The 21,375-nt window shown below is 40.3% G+C and overlaps 1 protein-coding gene across 1 annotated transcript in view; it reads right to left on the bottom strand.

Moving 5' to 3' along the window:
- The window catches only part of LOC141001985 (receptor tyrosine-protein kinase erbB-4-like), a 182,374-nt gene that overhangs the window by 107,863 nt on the left and 53,136 nt on the right, over positions 1 to 21,375 (bottom strand). The window contains exons 4-8 of the mRNA XM_073473150.1: positions 17,141 to 17,272; positions 12,735 to 12,800; positions 3,463 to 3,581; positions 2,022 to 2,163; positions 24 to 137 (exon numbers count right to left, since the gene is read on the bottom strand). Of these exons, the coding sequence (XP_073329251.1) occupies positions 24 to 137; positions 2,022 to 2,163; positions 3,463 to 3,581; positions 12,735 to 12,800; positions 17,141 to 17,272 (573 nt within the window). The remainder of the gene's footprint in view (positions 1 to 23; positions 138 to 2,021; positions 2,164 to 3,462; positions 3,582 to 12,734; positions 12,801 to 17,140; positions 17,273 to 21,375) is intronic.

Genomic DNA, 21,375 nt, shown 5'->3' with positions numbered 1-21,375 from the left:
CTGTCGTTCTGTTTGTGGTTTACCTTTCGGGCAGATGTCAGTACAAGGAATGCACATCTTAATGCGGTTCTCCTCCACCTCCATCTTGTTACTGGGGCACGCTCTCACACAGGAGCTGTGGTCCACCACAAAGTTATCTGAAGAAAGAAAATTCATTGTAAATGTCAAGTACAGGTAGCTGCTGTTTGTCACACAGGAACATACCATATGTGACACTTGGTGTAGGCAATCATAAAAAAGTGTCTGAAAGTCACTTTCATTCACTTTGTCTTACCGATGCTCTCCTGACTGCACATGAGTAACATCAAAGAGCCACGCTACAGGAAAAGGAGTCTATATAAATAGCTGTCAGTAGGCCCTAGCATGTCAGTAAGGCTTACATGACAACATAATTACAGGAATGTGTGAACTTAAGTAAGACCCAAGAATAAGAAGAATTAACCAAAACCAAATAGAAAAAAGTAAAATGACATGCTACACAGTAGACCACTTATGAACAACTACCAAAAAACTAAATAAAAACAAAGACAACACTTTGTCTTAAGTTTGAAACGACAGAAATACTCACACAACCATGGCCACGCTGTTTATAAAGCTGCAATAAAGGAATTACTTTCATCACACTAACATTTAAACAGTTACATTATACGGCATCTTATGTGAAAAAATACTGCCTACAAGCAGAAGTCCCACTTCCCTCCCTGCTGGTTGACCTTTTTCTGATGTTGGGAACAGTGTGGGGCATCCACAATTAGCTGTGTGCATGGTGAGTGGTTAGTGGTATGCTGGGTAGTGGTCACAGAGCAATGTTACAAGAAGTAAGAGTAGGTATCTTGGTGATGCAGACCAAAACCCTGTTTCTTTATCACCTGTACTGGCTTTGTGAATATCAGATTCCCCAACCTTGGGTCAGAGGTTGTTTCAAGGTGGACGGCTCATCAAGATGAATGAGTGTTGGGGCATGAGATCTCGACCGACAGTGCAACCGTGAGATGTGTGTTACAGAATGAATGAAGACTTGGCATAGCATCTGATTTTTCTGGTACCATCTATAGACCCATGCAGGAAACAGTTCATAGGCACTGTCCAAAAGCACCAAACAGATGTTACTGGGGAAAAAACAGAAAAGCTTTGCTGAAGGTAGAATTATTCAGCAGCATGGTCCTGGTATCTATAATGGAGGCAGCCTCTTCTACAATTCCTTCTCTGCATGTTATGATCCATATTGAAAAGTCATTCCACACCACTGCCACATATGAAGCAGGGCTGCCCCACCAGTGACGAGGCCCATGAGGTTTGGAGGGCAGGTGAAAAGCACAACCTTCTGACATCCTCAAATGGCCCTGCAATTCTTATTGTTGCTAAATCTTGGCTACACTGATTTCATTGTCCACTTTTTAGTTGCAGCTTAGTGATTCATGGTGAATCACTGAGCTGCACCTAAAGTACCTGATGCCCAAACAGCATGGAAGAGGACTACAGCTGTGTTTACCCAAATGTCATATTTTGCAAAAGGTCATCAAGGTTTCCCTGCTTGTGTCCACTTGAGATACAGACAGTCGACGAATTGTAAAAAAATTAAAACAAAACAAGAAACAATCACCAGATCTCAACTCAAATCTCATACGTGATATTTTGGATGGACATGTTCGATAGCGCCCCCAACCCCTTTTAGCCCAGCTACCCCTTCACTCTAACCTTAACCATCACAACTAAATGTCTAAGCCCAGCACTTATCCTGAACTTAACTTGGTTTACTCCTATCCCCAAACTTAACCCTTCAACAGCACTTTGTAGAGGTGAGGACCAGCATCAATGTCCTCACTTTGCAAAATGTCCTCATTTCCAAGGTCTAAAACTAAAATTGGTTCTCACAGTGATAGACATGCTGTACACATAAAATGGATGTTTAGGGAATTTGAGTCATCAGTGTAAGGCCATCACAAGTATAGTAGTAGAGACAGTGTATGTTTGTGTGCATGTGTGTGTGTGTGCGTATGTGTCCAGGTGGTAAGACTTACGTGGACACTTCTTGACGCAGAAGGCTCCATAGGTGTACTTGGCCCTGGGGTTGTGTTCCAGTTGGAAGGTGGTGGGGTTGTAGACAAATGGCTGGGGGCACTGGGTCACGCATGCCCCACTATCATTGAAGTTGGTGCAGGCCTGCAAATACACACAAGCAGAGCACACTCAGTGGTGGAACAAGTGTGGCTCAGGGAGTAGAGCAGCTGTCCACCAATCAGATGGTCGGTGGCCGGCTGCAGTCTACGTGTCAAAGTGTCCTTGGCCTCTGCCACTAGTGTATACATGTGTATGTGAATGGGTAAAATGCTGAATTGTGTGGTAAAACACTATATAGATGAAGTCCAATTGCCATTTGTCCCTAAATCAGACCAAACAGTGTCCCCAAAACTGAGGTATGGATTAAACCTCCTAATAAATTTGACAAGAGCCAATGGAGACTTTTGCTCTCTCAGCTGGAGCGAAGTTCAAAATGGCTCCTGATTTATTAATTCCTGATTCTTATAACAAGAAGAAGTGTCAGTCAGAGAGGAAAATAGACATGGAATGAGCGAGGCAGACAGAGGGAGAGTTTTTAAAATTAGTAATAACATTTACTATACATTGTATGTTTACTACATCAAAACATGTGTAGTTCATTAAGAAAATAATATATATTTTATTGTCCTGGAAAAAGGTCTTCTGTCTTCAAAGCAATTACTACATTTGATACAATCAAGGCTTCGCTCTCTCATTTAGAGAGTAGTTCAAAATGACTTCCTGATTCATCCATTCTTGAGTATGATAAAAGATGAAGTCAAGAAGAGCAAAAAAATAATGAGCAAGAACTTGCCTGTCCAAAGTCAGACAGAGGAGCTCCATAAGAGACGGGCTCTGAATTACAAGTGCAGAAACATGTTTAACATGCAGAGGGATGGAAATAAAACTGATAAAGCACACCGAAAAGTGCCGGGATGGAAGAGGGGCTGGTGAAGTCTGTATTTAACATTGGCACTGATGTCAGGAAGAAATGGGAATTAAATGTCATTTAATGATATTTGCAATACAAGTGGCATTTTAGCGCAAAAAAAAAAAAAAAAAAAAAAATTGGAAGGACACGAATCATTTTGCAGAAGCACTCTGAAACAAAGGAAGTTAAAAGTCATGAGTAAAATGTGTCAAATTTGTGAAAAACAGGAAATGTAAGTTAGAGTAAGATCAGAAAATGTGTCTGGGTTTTGAATGATGTTACCACGTCAACAACTGCTGTGATGTAAATTTGGGTTTGCATGTGTGTATGTGTCTGTGAGCATGACCTCGGCTACTTTCAGGGACACATCACAGATACAAGACCAGTTAATTGGGGACAAAAACAGCTGTTTTTTGGGTCAGAGGTCATGGTTAGAGTTAGGGTACAAAACTAACTCAAGTAAGTTTGTTTCTGTGTGTGTGTCCACTTACAAAGCAGTCTGTGTCCTTTGGTCCATAGCAGCCACCTGCGCACTCACGATGGCAGCAGTCACTAACATAGGGACCAAAGCAACGGCCGTCACACTGCTCGGCACACACTGTCTTAGTTACTGTGGAAGAGAAAGAGAGAATAGATCATATCACACGTAAACTCTTGTACACCCCAAGATCAAAATATACAGACAATAAAACAAGAGTATAAGAACGGTACACTCACTGCTAATGTATCACTGTTAAACTTGAGATTGAGCAAGGAGACTGAATTAAAGATGGCTTCAGAAACTGCTCCTTTGCTCTGTAGTGGGTGTGATTAAATCTGTTACCTTCTGCTCTGGCGATATATTGTACATAATGAGTGTCATGTAGATGAAGCTTTTCAGCCAAATTGAAATGAAATTAATTGCAACAGAAAAGGTGCTGTTGATCTAAAATGTCCATGCTAAACCATATCCTCCTACTACTAAATATTATTTATTGTCTAACCTCTGCACTGCAACCCACTGGTAAAATGTATGCATGGGTGTCTTTGCGTGTGTATCTGCTAACACTAAAGCATTTCTGCCACCTACTAGCTGCATTCAATCATGCTTTCGTCTCCCAGCGAGCTCCTCTGAGAGCTTCTGGCTGGATTTGACAGAGACACGGTGATTCCTATCTGACTCTGACTGTACTTCCGTTCCTTCATGGTGAACGTCTGTCCACCCTTTCCTCGCATGCCTCTCATAGTCATATGGGCTGCCGTATTCCTGTGTGCCTCGCTTCTTGACAGCCATATGTAAATGTACACAGGACTTTGACATTTCACAGATAAAGACAGCTGGTGAAAGAAGTGTCAGCAGTGGGAATTATGTGATAGAGCAGGAAAAGCTCACTAAATGAAATGCTGTTGGGGATGGATAAAGCAGTGAAACACAGGAAAGAGTTGCATGCAGTTGAGGCTGATGGTGCATCTGCACAGGAAGTTCATTTTATATAGGACTGTACACGTTTAAAATGATTATTGTTATTTTACAGTATATTACTGGCTAATAATTGCAGTAAATTCAAAGTAGTATACAGTAATTATTTTAACAGTAATGCAGATGAACATCACAGTAAAATGTTGTGTTTCTTTGTTAACTGGGCACAATTATACTGTGAAAATACTGTATTTTTATGTAAAATTATTATATTATGATACTGTAATTAGCATCTGTATATACTGTAAATATACAAATGTTCAGTATATTTATAATAACATTACAGCAATGTACTGTGATTTAATTTTAACCCAACTGTATTGCTTATTAGCATATTAGTCTCTTAGCCTGTCAGCCTGTTAGCATGTGCACCTTATTGGACCACTTGTAGGCCTATTAGCCTGTTGTATGTTAGCATTTTAGCATGTTATCCTGTTGTTTGCATGTGTAGCTTGTTGGACCACCTGTAGGCTTGTTGTTCTGTTATGAGCCTGTTAGGATGTTAGCCTGTTAGCTTGTTGTTAGCCTTTCAGCATGTTAGTATGTGTACCTTGTTGTAAAACTACAATATTTCATTGCTAATTACTGTATACTGTGTAACCTTAATTACAGTGTTTCCTTGTAATACCATTGTATCGTACCAGTTTTACTTTTTTGCTGGTTAAATTCAGTCATGCATTGCAAAATCATAATCACAGTAGTGTACTATGAGAAGTTACTTTGAAAACTTGCTGTTTGTTGACATTGCGAAAGAAAAGTACAGTGACTTGACTGATGCCATAGTTTCTGCATCCACACTAGCTTTACTCACTTCAAGAAATACTTGCTGCTATTTATTCCAAATGATATTACATCATTATAAGCCTTGGGGGACAGTAATTTGCACAACTTGTTAGTTTGTACTGCAATCACACCGCCAAAATTTCATCCTTCCTGAAAAATCCTCCTCCTTCCTGATATCTGATGTTCCAGCTCCCTTGAGTGCACAAAGTAGTGCGAAAAGTTATATCACACAATGACAACTTTCTAGCGTTTTTAATTAGAGCTGATTTGTGAGGAAAACAAAACAGAATGTAGCTACGGGATCATTTAGCTTCATTTTTATCATCATTTGCTAATAAAGATACCAAAAAAATGGTCACATGATTGCTGTGATTTCAGCTGATTGACTGAAACAATAAGTTGTTTGCAATGTCCATGTGCAACATTACAAACCCTTTGCTGATGTGTGAACGTACGCGCATTCGTGGTCGTGTGTGCATGCACATTGTGTCTTTATGTGCGCTGTATATCCCTTTGGGCACTGCGGTGACGAGATACTATCACAATGATGGATACCAGCCGCAGACAACCCGACAAACTCGCATGCAAACACACACGCACACTTTACCGTGTGCCTAACGCACCATCAGTGGCATTCCATTAACGGTGCCTGGGCCAAAATGAAACAGCCTACTTTACTCAAAAGACACTTTGTCAAACAAATGACCTTGCCAGGAGAGTGACGCAATGTTGTTGATCAATTTGGCTTTAAACTTCCACTTTAAGAAAAAAGGAGAAGGAAAAAAAAAACACAGGCTGGTAACAACAAATACAAAAGGAATCCATCTCATAAAATATGCCTGGAAGCTTCAATTTGAACAGGCTGTGGACAGGGGCATCAGTCACAGGAATCACTGCCTCTCAGTTCCCATTTACATTAGCTAAAATGTGTTTTTTCAGACAGGGTTTCCAAAAGAACTTCATAAATAAAACTGGGAGTTTTTTTTGCAGTGGAAACTCTTTTTATACTAAGTGAAATTTGTCTAAGACTCGACACACATTTCACAGAGTATGAAACGTGACCACTGAACCAGATTCTGTCTGTTTAACCTTATGGACATTTTAAAATAATTGTTTCATTAACCTCTGATTTTAGTATAAGATATGAGATCATTGTCTGTTAAATTTAGATGAAATGCACTGGTAAAATCCCCTCCAGTACCCATCAAAGTTTATGGTTATCTTTATTTCATACCTGGTGCAATGGTTTTCAATGGAAAAATGATTTTACAGTGGTGGGAAACAAGTATCGAATAGTGTATAAACACTCTTTGAACCATTCTTGCAGCATAACCCTTATATTTAATATGTTCCAAAGCATGTGTTTAGCCAAAATATGGCTAAACACATGACTACAGAAGCGCTGTATCCAAACTGTAGAAGAACACAATGAATAAACTTGAAAAGTGGATTTTGCTGTTGGGGGACTTTAGGTGTCTTTAGCTGTTTTTATTAGTTTTTGTCACAGGAATCATTGGAATTCTCTGCAACCCAAAAAGTCAAACTGATGAGCCAGTGTTCCCCGTAAAGGAGTAAAATACAGGTTTTAAATGCCATCTTTTAATTATATTTGGATACCAACAACATTTTAGTTAAATAATGGTATTAATCATGATGTTTGTTTCTGAAAAAAAAACCCAAAAACAAACAAAAAGACACAAGGGGATAAATTAGGCTTTATCTGACTAGTAGAAATCTTGTTTTATTGATTAGCTGTAGAATAGAATGAATAAAATGTCAATACATCTGGCCCTGGTCGGATGTTTTGGACCACATATACTTCTTCTTGCTGTCCAGATGATTAAAGAGATGCGTATGTATGTGATATTTTAATCTCACTGTCCGTATCTAGGTCCTCAGAGCTTTCTTTCAATGCCAGGCAGTAAAATATGAGCAACCAATGACATATTTGGTGTTTGATGGTGACCAGCCCAACCCCAGCCTATACTGTGCATTTCCAACATAACTCCTATTCCTCAGCCCAGTGTCTGCAAGGTGTACCTATGCCATGTGCACAGTTAACATTGTCACAACAACATTTTGAATCACTCTCACTATTCTCATAGCTCTGTTTTCGGCTGCAGCAGGAGGCTGTTTTATTCAAAAAAGAATCGAAAAACTCTTTGTACACCTGCCTGGAACAAAACAGCAGACACAGTGCAGCAGAAACAGCTAAAGAGCCAGATATTTCCCTCAGAAGTTGGATGAGACCAAAAACAGAGCTAAGAGGAGAGTGAATATTGGACTAAGTGGCCGGAAAAGCGCCTCCAAATTAGTAATGTTGCTCCATAACTGCGTGTAAATAGGCATCTGTTTGCTAACAAGTTGTATTCACTTAAAAGATAAGGATATGTCAGTGAAAGTGGCCAAAAAATTATATTTGCAGATTTGTGTCTACTACTTCTAAATGTAATTTAGGCACGGTGCTCGGGATGTTGGAAGTAGCGCTTCCTCTGATTGTTTTGAGGCAAAATGAAAGGTGCAATTTGGAAACTGGATATTTAGAGATGCGGTAAAAAATGACATGATAGGGATTATGTTGACCCTTAGGCTGCTAGTTTTGGTCTGAAATCTCCTAGCCAGCTAACGGCATATCAGACAAAATTGAAAACAACAAATATGTAGTCATGCTAAAATAAAAAATAGCTGTAAGAGGCCAGCTAAGTAGTTGCTGCTGAGCAGGCTTAACTGGCAACAGCAGTGACCCGTGGAAGAAATATTATCAGTAGAGAGCATCATCAGCGTATAGTTCGTTTGACTGTGTGCTGTGCAAATGATCCCCACTGCATCCTGTTAGACACTCTGGACTGAGGTCTGAGAAGAATGTCACATTCACAGTTCAGACTCTAATTTTGTTGAATTTTTGGTAGTTTGGTGATGACTGTGGAAAGAAATACTAACAATCAGGTCGGTTCCACCTCCAAACAAACCTTCTTCTCAGTGTGGTCATTTTGTTTTGCAAAAGCAGGAATTGCACAGGTGCAGATAATAACTTTAACTACTCCACTCGGTTGTGCCAGTGACACAGCTTGTACAATCAGCTGTGGCTCCGACAAACAGAATGCAATATTTAATGTTATTAAGTCCACCTGTGTAAAGCACTGCCGTGACGAAGGTCTACCGAGGTAACAGTTTTCATACTGTGGAAAGTTTTCAAACGTGAAAATGTGATGTGAATGCATTTCTTTTCAAGCCAAGGATGTCTTTTCTTCCCCAAACACTCCAAACTTATTGTAAATCATTGAACTAAAGAAAGTCATTGTTGACGTACCATACTGAAATCATATATTTTTGTCGGAAAAAACAAAATACCTTAAGAGGCAACTGAAAGCATTGATCCTGATCCATGCAGGCCCCTTCTTATATAACCCACTACAGCCCTCAGACTGCATTTTAGATTTCTTCTTCATCTACCTCGAGGAAAAACTTTCTCCCTCTACTCCACTACGATAATATATGTTTGATTCGCTGTGCCAAAAGTTGTGTTGAGTTGTAATTGACTTCTTGAGTGTGTTCACTTCCCCCCGAGGTGCTGACACCAAAACTGCTGTTTATTGTTGATTTTGAGACAGTTGAATAATTATTCATGAAAATGTCACTGAAAGCATCTTTGAAGTCATTTTTCCATTTGACATTTTTGCACTTATTCATTCCACGTGTTTCAGCACAATAAAATTAAAGGTTGTGAGGGGAGAAAGAGGCGGAAGAAGAAGGATGAATCACGACATCTGAGTATGGATGAAGATGGCGAGATTGTGATAACAGACAGACGGGTATGAGGGCTTATCGGGGCTGGTCTGTGACGTGTTGTTAACAGGTCCTGGTCAAACAGTTCATCCCTCATTATCTTAATGAGATCGCGACCGCAGAACAAATACGATGAGACATGCCAGGGTTGGAAGGCATAGATGAAGTGGTCTGTGCGCAGAGTGATGGAAAGAGAGGAGGAGTAAATTGATGGCGAGGGTAGTGCAATCAAACTGGGAGAGGGAGGAGAGGAACAAAGAGATGTTTAATGGAGAAAGGAAAAAATGTGTGTGGGTGCCTCGATTGTCTGTGTGAATATGTATGTGTTGTATTTATAGTTAGAGTCTAAAGTGTGTGGTATATGTTATGTGTGCTCTCATCAACTTTAGAAAAGTCAAGCATGGTCTAAAATGGTTGAAAATCCAGCTTCCCTGCATATGTGCATTTGTGACGTGGTGTGTTAAACACAGATGGAGGTGTGACGAAAAACGGATGGTCACCTGTAGAGTGACAGCAGATTGATAAATTGCAGACAAAATGACACTGACTTCATACTTTTCTATATCCCCTGCTGACAATTTACTCATCAGAGGTTGCAAAAACAACACTCTTCAGTGTGCCGTGGATCCTCCATCGCTCTGTTCGCTCCATGTCAAAGCTTGAGTGATAGTTTTATCTTGTCTGACACTTAGAGGTGCAATATGTAAGAATTTGCCACCTATCCAATTCATACTCAAAACAAATAGGGAGAGGCAGCATTTCACTAGAGTAACTGCTAACTGCCACATACTGTAGCTGTGGTTAGCTAGTGAGCTCAGTTAGCTGTGCAGCTAGCAGTCCGGACAGATAGCTCAGCGCAACGGGGAAAGTTAGTTTATACATCGCTAGCACGGGAGCTTTGGACAACTTTTCACATTCTATTGACTATTTATTTAATATTTTAATGTTTTCAACTAAAATTCTTACATATTGCACATTTAAGTATTATCTTTTACACCATGCTGAGTGATACAGAGGTAAATGCCAACAAGGCGACTGGGTTAGAAACTAGTAAAACAGTATTAGATTATACAGTATTTCTCAGTAGTATATTACATTTTTGTCATTGGCAATGTCTAGACCTCTATGAAAGAGACTTTTACTTAGATTTAATACTCAACACTGTCCATGGGAAAAGTAGTTTGTTAGCTAACTAGGTATCTTATTCTAAAAATACTGCTTCATTTGATAGTTAGGCCATGTGCCATAAATAACTTTATGTTCTGGCTTTTATAACTCCTGGACTGTGCAGTTACAGATAAACACTAGCATTGGCCATTTGTTCAAATGCCCTGACAAAAATGACTTATGTAGGTATGTTTTCCAGAGAAGGACCTGCTGTGACCAGTTGTGGAGGAAGTATTAAGATCTTTAACTTAAGATATAGTACCAATACAACAGTGTAGAAATGTACAACAAATGTATTCTGGGTTGCTTCTATAGAAATACATCATAATTCACATTTTGATACATTACAAATCTAAATCTGCAAAGTGACTAGTATCAAATCTGAACTTTGCCCCTCAAAAGCAAGGGCATGAGTAAGGTGATGTGCTGCTAGTGCTGCAAAGTTGTCAGGGAAAGGTCTGGGTAGATGGACAGGCCAAGTGTGTGCCTTTTGACATTGGAGATACCATTCAGTTTCTTTAAACCCTGAATGCCATCTTTCCCTAACTTTTATCAAGTCATTCTTCTTTATACGCTAACACTATTGTATAACCATGACTGTGAAGACTCCTTTAAACAAGGAGTAATGGGCATCTGTTTTGAAAGACACTGATATTGGTCAACTTGACAAGCAACCTCTTCTGTGGTTTAATTTAGACAAACTGTTGAAACCCTGAGGCACAAAAGCAAAATTATTATTTTTATTCCCTTTATTCTTTGGATTAAACCAATTGGTGTTCTGTTGCCTGCAGCTCTGGTACCTCATTGATTTGCCTTAAGCTACGTGAGTGTGTCTCTCTGTGTGTGTGTGTGTTGTACAATGCACTCTCAAACAGGTGAGAGAGAGAAAGGCAGACGGCAGGATAGAATCTGAAAGACAGACACTGAAAGAATTTGAGAGTCTAGGAAAGAAGCTGAGTGAAGGGGAGGGAATAACATGGAGCGCTCCCCTGCTGATGGACTCAGTAGTGTATCATTCTCACATTCTCTCCCAGCTGCCATTAGCTCGTATGAAGGGCGGGAGGTCCCAGCAGGAGAGTTCGTGGTAGTTGTGTTGGGGGTCTGGGGATGTTGTTAGGTGTTTCTGTATGTGTGTGTGTGTGCTGGATGTGGTGGAACTCCTCGTGAATACCTGTACAAACCGAAAAACCTGCCTGAAACCTTACAAACTGCCACAATGACTTATAGAATAGTATAGTGACATAAACTGGGACTATATAATAAACAGCCATGGTCACCCATGAAAAGACGTTCAAAACTGGTATCATACCGCCAACCTTCTGATTGACAGCCACTTTACCTGCCCCTGAAGTGCCGGTCTGGGTTAGTCAAGGTTGTAACGCTTTAAATACTTGTGCAATATCTTATTTGACATTAATGTGAAAAAGTGTTCCCTTTACGATGAGGTGGAAGCTTCTTGTTAGCAGCTCCCAGCCTATATATTTTCATATTTATGACAATTTATATGAAACATTAAATGGGTTGAAGTTACGTCTTCATGTAGACCACATTTCAACTGCTGGTGCAATATGCAATATTACTTTGGAAATATAATATTTATAGTATATGGAAATACATTCACATTAATCTATATCATCTCTCTTGAAACCTCCAAATGAATACCATATTTTTGCTGGTTGAAAAGAGGGACGTCTTTGACGTTTGGACCAAATATCACCCAGTTTATAACTAGAAATCACGTTGAAATCTCGGCTCACTGGGCAATCAGCTGAAACAAGCCCAACTTCAGTGCTCTCCCTGAACTATGTTTCCTTTTGTGTGAAAATGATGCAGAATCAACAAGATATCTTTATTTAATCATTTTTTCGAATGCCTGTATGTATGCCTGTGGAGTAAATTTTGTGCTGGATTATAAAATCATGCAAATATGAATAACTTCCTCATTTAAATGCTGCAGTTAAAGTCAGAACTTTAATGGGAATCTCTAAAATAATGAAAACCAAATTTGATAACTACCAATGAATATCATTTAATAGAGAAACGCAATTTTGGCATATATTTTTTTTTTCTTGTGTCTGTACAAGGTTTTATCTTATCTTGATTTTTCCTGTTTAATTGGGGTTATTTTAGCTCAGATTTGATGATTTAAGACCATGTTCACTGTTTGACCTTATCTCAGAGAGGCATATTGCCGCTTCAGATCTGATAAAATGAACTTTACAGCCAGGATATGAGCTACATTTCTGGTTTTGTCGGAAAAGATCAGCGTATTACCCGTTAAAACTCAACAGCGGCTTTTATGTGATCATATCATTTCCCATTCATAGTGAAAGGCATATGATTTATGGATTTTCTCTGGCAGATCACACCTCTTTGACACATGTAAATGTCACAATTAAGGTCAGAATCTTATATGACAGCGAGCCAGGATTCTCACAGTCATTTCAGTTTTCTTTTTGTGGTGCAGGGATTTCATGTTGGTCCTAAACTGCACTTGAGAAGCAACTGAGAAGCAGCCGCTGAAAAGTCAGGTGATGTATCTTCAGCTTGTGATAGAATCATACTTACAGCTTTGACACTGGTCCTCTTTGGGTCCCCAGCAACGACCATTACAGGAACGATGGCACTTTTGACCTGCGCACAAGTTCACAAAGGACACGGTTACTTCATCACAAAATACAGTTCTTCAAAAAAAAAAAGAAAAAAAAGAAAAAAAAAATCCATATTAGTTGAACCTTAAAATGGGCTGGAGGCGTTTAGCCGAGTCTGTGTGCCATCAAGCGCTCCACTGCAGCCCAAATTGATCCAAATAGTGAGCGCCGACGTGGCTGTTCCTTTGGCTTACCTTAAAATACATCTACTGTGAGTGTATGTGTGTGTGCGTGTGTGTGTGTGTGTGTGTGTGTGTGCCGTTTTCCCTTCAACATAAAAAAATGTACTTGGAGACTTCCTCTTAAGTGCATTTCAATAAGCGCTTGAGATTTTTTATAATCAGAATCTGACGTAATAAGCATGATCTGCAACACAAGGAGGTACTTGTATATTTCATGGGATTGGTGTGTTGTTAATTACATGCATGTTTTGGCAAGTTACTTCTAAAATGTACATATTACTAGTTACTGTCATGCGTTACACTACTTTTGCATTACCTTCTGCAGAAAGAAATGCCTAGGAGGACAACTAGACATTATACAATAGAAGAGGTTAATACTGTTTCACTACTATAGCCTCAGATTAACCTAGTCAATCAATATTCACAACTTGGATTCATTTCATGAAAAACTTTTCGATCTCTTCGATCAGTGGACCCTTACGGACTAAAGGGATATAAATTAAATTTAGATGTAGGGAGTCACCACTTTTTCCGTCTCTTTTGCATACCATGCTGGCAAATCTGAATGAATTATTTGTCCGTTCTCTTGGTCTCCGTTAGAGGAACTGAACAACTGAATGTCCATACTGACAAAAGTTAAAACATTTACATCGTTATGAGCTGTGACCCTGCGCACACATTACCGGTCAAGCGAAGTATCACAATATTACTGCAAATCCTGCTAGAAGTGCATTATATTACTCTGTTACTGCTTAAAGTAATGAATTACTGAACTGTTACGCCAGCACTGATAAAAGGAAATCACTTGATAACGATGTTTAATTTCAGCCCATAGTCATTTTTCGACCTCAACTAGAATGCAACCATGTGTTTTTCCAGGTATTCTTATTATTATGCGAGCAAGATGATGAAACCTGGAGTCTTTCAGCAACAACACTGCATCTCCCCTGGCTGGTACGTGCTGCTCCAGTCATAAAAACTTAAATAACCTTGGTACAGGTTGTTTTGTGAGAATAAGACAATCCTTAATGTCAATCCACTCTGAATCAGCCCCGTCACGAAAACCAGCGCACATCAGGTTGAGATAAAAGCAGCAGCAGAAAGCAGCATCATACCCTCAGAGCTTTAGCCAGTGCCTTTCTGGGTTTTTTGGAGGACTTAATTGACTGTCTAGTAATTGACTGCGGGGGAAGTGAGGCTGGATAAGTGCAGAAGTGCTGTCCTCTGTCCATCAGCCTCTCCAGATGAGAGCTATTAGCATCGAGACTGACTCTATTCCCCAACACGAGCCTCTCCATCCCCAGTCCTCCTCTTCCTCCTCGTCTGCGCCCCTCTCCAACACACATTTCATCTCTCATCTTCAATCCACCCCTCGTTGATTCATCACTCCTCTGTGGTTCTCTTTCACTTAATGTCTATGCCTGTCTCTTTTTGTCTTTTTACAGTCCGTCTCCCTCTGTATCTTTCTGTTCCTCCAGCCCGCTCCTCCAGCAGTTTGACAGTGCTTGCGAAAGAGAGGTCGGCAACCTTGAATGTATGAAAAGCAGCGCACAAACAGGATAATAATACAAATGTCAGCCAGACATAAGTGGTTGTCTGACGGTGCCAAGTGTGCAGAACCTCGGCTGCACTTAGATATATCTCTGTTCTCCTCTGGGCCCTGGTGCCCTGTGAAGTCAAGCCAAAGAGTTTTCATTTAGTGTCCAAGGTCCTCACTATCTCAACTTATAAATTCTTAGTGACCTAGAACAAACCTGCCTCACCCCTCTTCCTGCACCATAATCTTTTTACAGCTTTCCTAAAACAGCCCTCGAAGGTTAAAGGGGCACTATGTAGTTTTCAAACTCAGAATTTTAAAATTAACAATATTAATGAGGTCATAATACAAACTCAAATATTTGTTTTATTCCTTAACTGAATGAAAGAGCTGTTCTCAGAGGAAAATAAGGTCCCCGGAACAGTGTTTAAAGCTAGAAAGGTGGCAGGGTCAATTGTGTTGTCCTTTAAGGTCAGTTTGTTTATTCAGTTTATTCAGTCATGAAACCAAAGACAGTTTGTTCATTTAGTTTGTTTAGGCATAAAAAAACAGTAATTGAAGATCCTTCTCTTTCTGATTTAAAACATCTTTCCAAAAACTACATAGTGCTCCTTTAAAATGCCATGCCGAGGGCTGATGTGGGGCTCAAGACAGATTGAGAGGTTTTCAACTTAATCAACAAGACATGGATTTTACAATGATTATCTTGTGTTATGAAAAAAAGACAATAAAGACAACGACCGTGGCACATATAAGTCACAAGTAATAACAACGCAAATCTTCCGTCTCCCCAAAGAATGAAATGGAGATCATCTCCTCAATTGTGGATTTCAGGTTTGGAGATCTTTGAACTTTTGGCGGAGGAGAGGACTCGCACAGGAGTAAGGGGTCGATCCAGGGCTAACGGGGCTGCAGAAAGGAGGGCAACTGAGCAGAATATTAATGCCCGGAGCTGTTAATCTGCATTTCCTCCAGTGAGCGCTGTGAGAAGAAATCCAAGGACATATGCACAGACTATCTCCTTATTTAGTCCCATAATGATAACACTTTTTTATGATGTCATTTTGTATTTCTAGAGGTCGAGATGAGACGGCACGAAGAAAAAACAGAAAAACAGATTGAAATGTCAAACAGCTTGAGTACTAAATTAAAAACAAAGGCAAAGCGTGTTAAGAGGTTAAAATCAGTGAATGAACAGAAAAAGGTCAGAAGATATGACTTAATGCTTCTTTACTTCACTGACAACCACCTCAACCGCCACCCCTCTACCCCCCTGACAGATTAATAATGTTTATTTTACCCTGTTTAATGCCGTCATTATCCCAAACATTTATTAACATGTCTTCCAGCTGGCTACAGGGGGGCATTAATGTGACATAAGCGAGCAGTCATTGTGGATTGTTGTGGTAAGCGGTGACAGAATGGGGTCAAGGGGCGGTTTTGTGATGACAATCTTTTACTGCTCACACTCAGTCAACTTATTGTGAATGGAGCAGGTTAAGCCGAGGGGTCTCCTTTGGGCCATTTTCCTCATCACAACTCACCAGTCTTCGCTGCTTTATGAAAAGACTGAATTTTTAAATGGTGTTGCTGTGGATTTTACCTCTCAAAGCCTAGTTTTGAGTCTGCTCAGAGTAAATTTGAGTTCAAGGTAACTTCAGGTAGAGCTGGCTCTACTTTCATTGTCCATTGTTCAAGCAAAGGAGTCATCACATGTGCAGTCCTGAGCTAACCTTATCAGCAGAATACCACATCCACCTTTTTGGAGCCAAGAAATTTACCCAATGGCATGTGTGAGAAATTAACATTGCATCCAGTTTACCGAATGTGGCAGCTGAATGTGGCATGAAAGGAATTCTGAAATGTAGCAACTTAAAAAAGGCCCCTTTTCATCTTCGTGGTGTATGATGTGCAGTAATAATACAAGCGTACGAGGTGAATCCATTTGGAAAATCAGGTACATCTGATGCCCCTCGATGATAACGTGAGACTTGAGACTCGACTTTATACTTGGATGTTAAGGACTTGTGACTTGACTTGAGTAACGATGACTTGGACGACTTGTCTGTTTCATGTTTTCAGTTTAGTTTTCCGTAGTCAGTAGTTTCTTTGGGTAGGTAAAAAGTGAAATGACTTGGGACTTGAAAGTTGCCACTGCCACCGTGCTATTGAGCAAAGCAGAAAAAAAGGGGAAACTGGACCAATTTTACACTTCAAAGTCTGTAACTAATATTGCAAGTAAGTATTAATGCATATGTGAAAATGGCATGTAAAGCCTTTTGTGGCAAAATCTGCCACATTGCCTCAAGTGATCAGTGTGAGGTCTCTACAAGGAAGAAGAAATCACAGAGTAAAAAAGATGATTTTTTTCAGTTCTGCTGCATTGATTCTTGTTCTTTTTAAAAAAACATGCCCATTGTGGGAACAACAATGTTACAGTGCAATGCTAAAATTAATGGAGTTCTCCTACTCTTAGCCTGTGATTTCACTGCACAGCTTCAAGGTGTGAATGAGTGCAAACGCCTAAGTGTGGAGAGATGCTCCCTGCAAAACTTCCCCGTAAATGAATGTTTGGGTCAAATCAAATCTTCTTAGGTTACTCACATGTGACGCTGCTGTTGGTGGGCACCACCACAGGGTGGACCCGTGTGTTTTTGACAATGTCCTGCCAGTGGATTGTGTCTGCGTGACACAGGAACTTGTTCTGGTCGACGTACACGCCTCCACTCAGGATCTCTGCAGGGAAGAGCGAGAACACACAGTCATTACACATGCACAGCGGACTTTTCTGGGTGTGAGAGTGTTTCTTCTTTTAATTGCCAGCTTTTTTCACCCATCATTCTATATAAGACATATTGAAATCAAAACATATGTAAGACCGGATTGGACGGAAACTTTATCCTCTCTTCATCTGAGGGCAATAGCAGGGCAGGGGTTTGGGGTGAGCAGCTGATCTAATGTGATGATGCTTGTCGTTCTGAGGGCAGCCGGGACAAAGCCGTGTCATATTGCTGTTATTACAACCTGTGATCTTTCCCCATTTCATTGTTTTTCTCATCCTTCTCTTTCTACGCCTGGAGCAGACAGGATCAATTATTCCTCACTGGCGTCACAACATAAAAACCGTGTGGGATTTAAGCGCTGGTATGGGACAGAAGCCCAAATGAGTTTGTAATTTTATATTTCATCAAGGTGGTGGGGGAAAAAAAAGTCATGTCTCGTCATTGTAATATGCGTTGCCTTGACGGGCCATTGATTGTCCGCGGATTGAATCCTTTCGCCACACGTACACACGCACAGTCTGCTGAATGATTGGATACAGAGGATGGTTCTGATTATTGTTGTGCAGGACTTTAGAGAATGCCTAATCCTGATTTTTATGTGAGAGAGAAAGGGTGGGGAGGAGAAAGAAAGAGAGACAAATAAATATGGGAGAAAGCCACAGAGAGAAGGATGGCAGCAAAGAAAGACAGAGTGAAGCCCAGTAGCAGATTTGCATTATTTACAGAGCTCGTATGTTCTCTATCTCCCTGCAAACAGATTACTGACACAGGGCTGAAACCGATGAGACACATAATCATACACGAGGCGCCCTGCCAGCACCACACAGAAACAGCCAAATACAATATCGTCCCACAAAGGCCCGATTAAATGATGCTCCTTGGATAATAGGTGCTGGTGGTATTACCTACACAAGCCCCCTCCCCCCAACCTCAGCTCCCCCTCTCTATCTTCCCGCATGTGCAGCGGGAGTCTGGGAGAGAAATTAATCCTGCCTCTCACCACAGGAGGGATATCGCTCGGCTAGGAGCAGGCCGCGTCTCAAATTCAAATTGTTTGCACAATGGGATGCTGCTGGCAAAGTAGGGCAATGGACAAACCAAGAGACAAAGCAAAGCAGTTATTATGACAAAAACACCAGTAAGATGTCTCAACCCCGGTTAAGCAAGATACAAGTACATCCCGGGGCCAGTCAGCTTCAGACTGGTGGGTTGGATAGTAATTGGAGGCAAAATATATCAGATTCAGGTGTAAACATCCAAGAAATATTTAACCATGGTTCATAGTTCCATATAAGTCCTTATAAATGTGTATTTTTTTCAATAATGTTGAATAATGAATATCCCAGCTAAAGCATCATTTATATGTAAATAAGGTGCAAAAACTGCAAGCTAGCCGTCTGTCTCTGAGTTAGCCTCAACAGATGGCATCCTGAGGAAAAATATAAGATGGAGACTGTTCGAAAAAATGCAGCCACAATCTTCTTCATTCTTGAGAATCATTGCGAAGTCTTTAAGTTTCATCATCGTCTAGCTTTAGCATTTAAACCAGAGGCGAGGCTTGGTCATCCAACCCAATCTCATTCCAAGGTCTTCAAATGCCACAATTTGTCACACCCCTCTGCATCGCACAATGTACCCTCTGGTGTCTGTATGAGATTGCCATAAAACCTTTCTAACATGTGCTTGACAATTTGAAAAGGTCACAGTTTGGTTTAGGCACCAAAACTACCTGGTTTAGGAAAAAATCATGGTTTGGTTTAATTTTTGATTGGTTGACTTTTGGCGTCCTACAGGGCATGAACAGCGGTCTGTGTTTTACTCATCCGTCCACCCCAACCTCCACCCTAGAGTGACCTTTTCGCTCTTCATACTGCGTCCTAACATGCTCTGAGTGACTAAAACTGCAACGGATGGGTTTACATTATAAGTTGAAGGACCAGTGTGTCTCCAACAGACGTCGAAGGCTATCTTATGTGGCTGTATGACGTGTGACAAATCGATATTTGACAACCAGACCTTCTGACAGACACAAGGACCAGGAGACCTTAAGAGGGGCAGGTGGTCAAAGTTAAAAAGGGACATGTTGAACTGGAGCTGCAGGGATTAGACAGATAATCAATATAAGCTTATTGAAAGAACAATTATTTTGATGATTGATTATTGGTTTCTATCATTTAAAAAAGACAAACAAAAAAATGTGATGAGCATTTTTCGCAAAATGTTTTGCTGTCTTCATGATTGATCATGTAAATAATGAAAAAAGTTGTTAGTTGTAGCCCTGGGAGAAGATTTCTAGAATAAACCAACAAAATATACAGTATAACCTCTTGAATGATAGCAACCCAAATCCAAGAAGAATGGAACATGAAATCGAACAAACAACCCAAAGTGATGAAATCAGTGGGGGGCTGTCACTCTCTCGAAGATATGTGGGACTCACACAGAGAGACATTTTGCACCTTTTCCAGAAATCTGCTAATTTGCTCTATTGTACTGATCCAGAATCAGTCTATTATCATTTTCTCTGGTGTTATGATAAAATAAATAATGTATAGTGAAGTGCCAAAGAACAGGAAGGACATTAGAATAAAGGCTATGCAGTGTAGACTTTATTCTGCTATATTCGATATTTGAATATCTAAGTGACAGTGGACCTTTATGCAATGTTGTCCACCATTCATCAGTCAAGGAAATGTGACTTAACGCCTGCAAACTTGAGCCATACTGATCATACAGGGCTATAAGCACAGTTTTTCATGGACCTAACCTGAAAAATGCAAAGAGAAATTGAAATAAATTAGTAACAACTTAGTCTAAAACATTTTCCAGGATTCTTATGTGTGATGAACAAGTGAAACAAGGTGTTTCTACTAATCTCTGCTGGAAGCAAGCAGCATTCACCCTCTCAAACACACTGAAAAATAAAAACCCTCTCTGTTCAACACCGTCACAACAAGCGATCTTTAACACCCTCCAGAGGGCTCCGCCATCTTCTTATGCTCATCAGATCCATGGTGCATTTGGACATGTACTACGCACACAACACACTAATTTGCAGTGTGACTTGACAAAGTTCAAGACGCTGGATAACAGTTTAATTGGCTCCTTGCTGGCACTTTGCCCAGGACGGTTACAGTATTTCCCAAGGCCTCTGTCACCAACATGGGAATAATTAATATAGATATTACATAATACTCACAATAACATGTGAAACTAATCCATGCCTTTCTTTCATTACATGTACATGCTTGGCTTGCACATTTGGTGGGTGCGCAGTTGGTGGCCAGGGGGAGATCGATGGTTAAATCCTGTTGTTGATTGTTTAGTGGGTAGAGAAATGTCTTAATTAGTTTGTTCACTAGGCCACACCTCGTGTTTTCAAACTACCCCCTCCCCTCCCGATTTGTCCCGAGAGCAACTCCGAGCGTTCCTTCAATGAGTGTATGGCTTCAAAAGGCGAGGCAATCTTCAATATCAGGCTGCATGACCGTTGGAGGGAAACAATATGAAATTCAGGGAGGCAGAACAAATGTATGCAGGCAATTATTTTGATGGTAAGTGCTTGTTGTGATTTTTTTTTTGTATTCTTTATTGCAGTGTGGGGATGAGTTTGATTAAGACTGGGAGGCAAATACCAAGCCAATGATCGGAAAAAAAGCCATATTAATGAGTTTGTGAGGGGGAATTAATAAGTGTTGTGTGGTTTGGTTAATGAAGAAATATTTAGGACAACAAAAGCAGTGTAATAAATGGTGGACTTGCTCCAGTGGAAGACTGCTTTATCGAATATCCCCAAATTGTGTGTTTTTTCTTCTGTATACTGACCCCTGTGCTGAACTGCTATCATCGATTCATATAAGAATAGGAGGTAGATACACATGAACGTGAAGACAAACAAACCATCTTGGTAAGTGAGCACAAACACAGTCAGCTGGACAGTAGTTAGAAAGATAGAAAGGCAACAAGAGACTCGGAAAGACACTCAAACAGTCAGGCAATTACAGCAGATCGACAGGTATTCAATCAGAAAGACAGAGGAGTTTCTGCTCCCCTCTA

This window comes from Pagrus major, chromosome 9, assembly GCF_040436345.1.
Source record: "Pagrus major chromosome 9, Pma_NU_1.0".
NCBI lineage: Eukaryota > Metazoa > Chordata > Actinopteri > Spariformes > Sparidae > Pagrus > Pagrus major.
The sequence above is the reverse complement of the archived record's forward strand: the minus strand, read 5'-3'. Positions and strand labels throughout refer to the sequence as shown.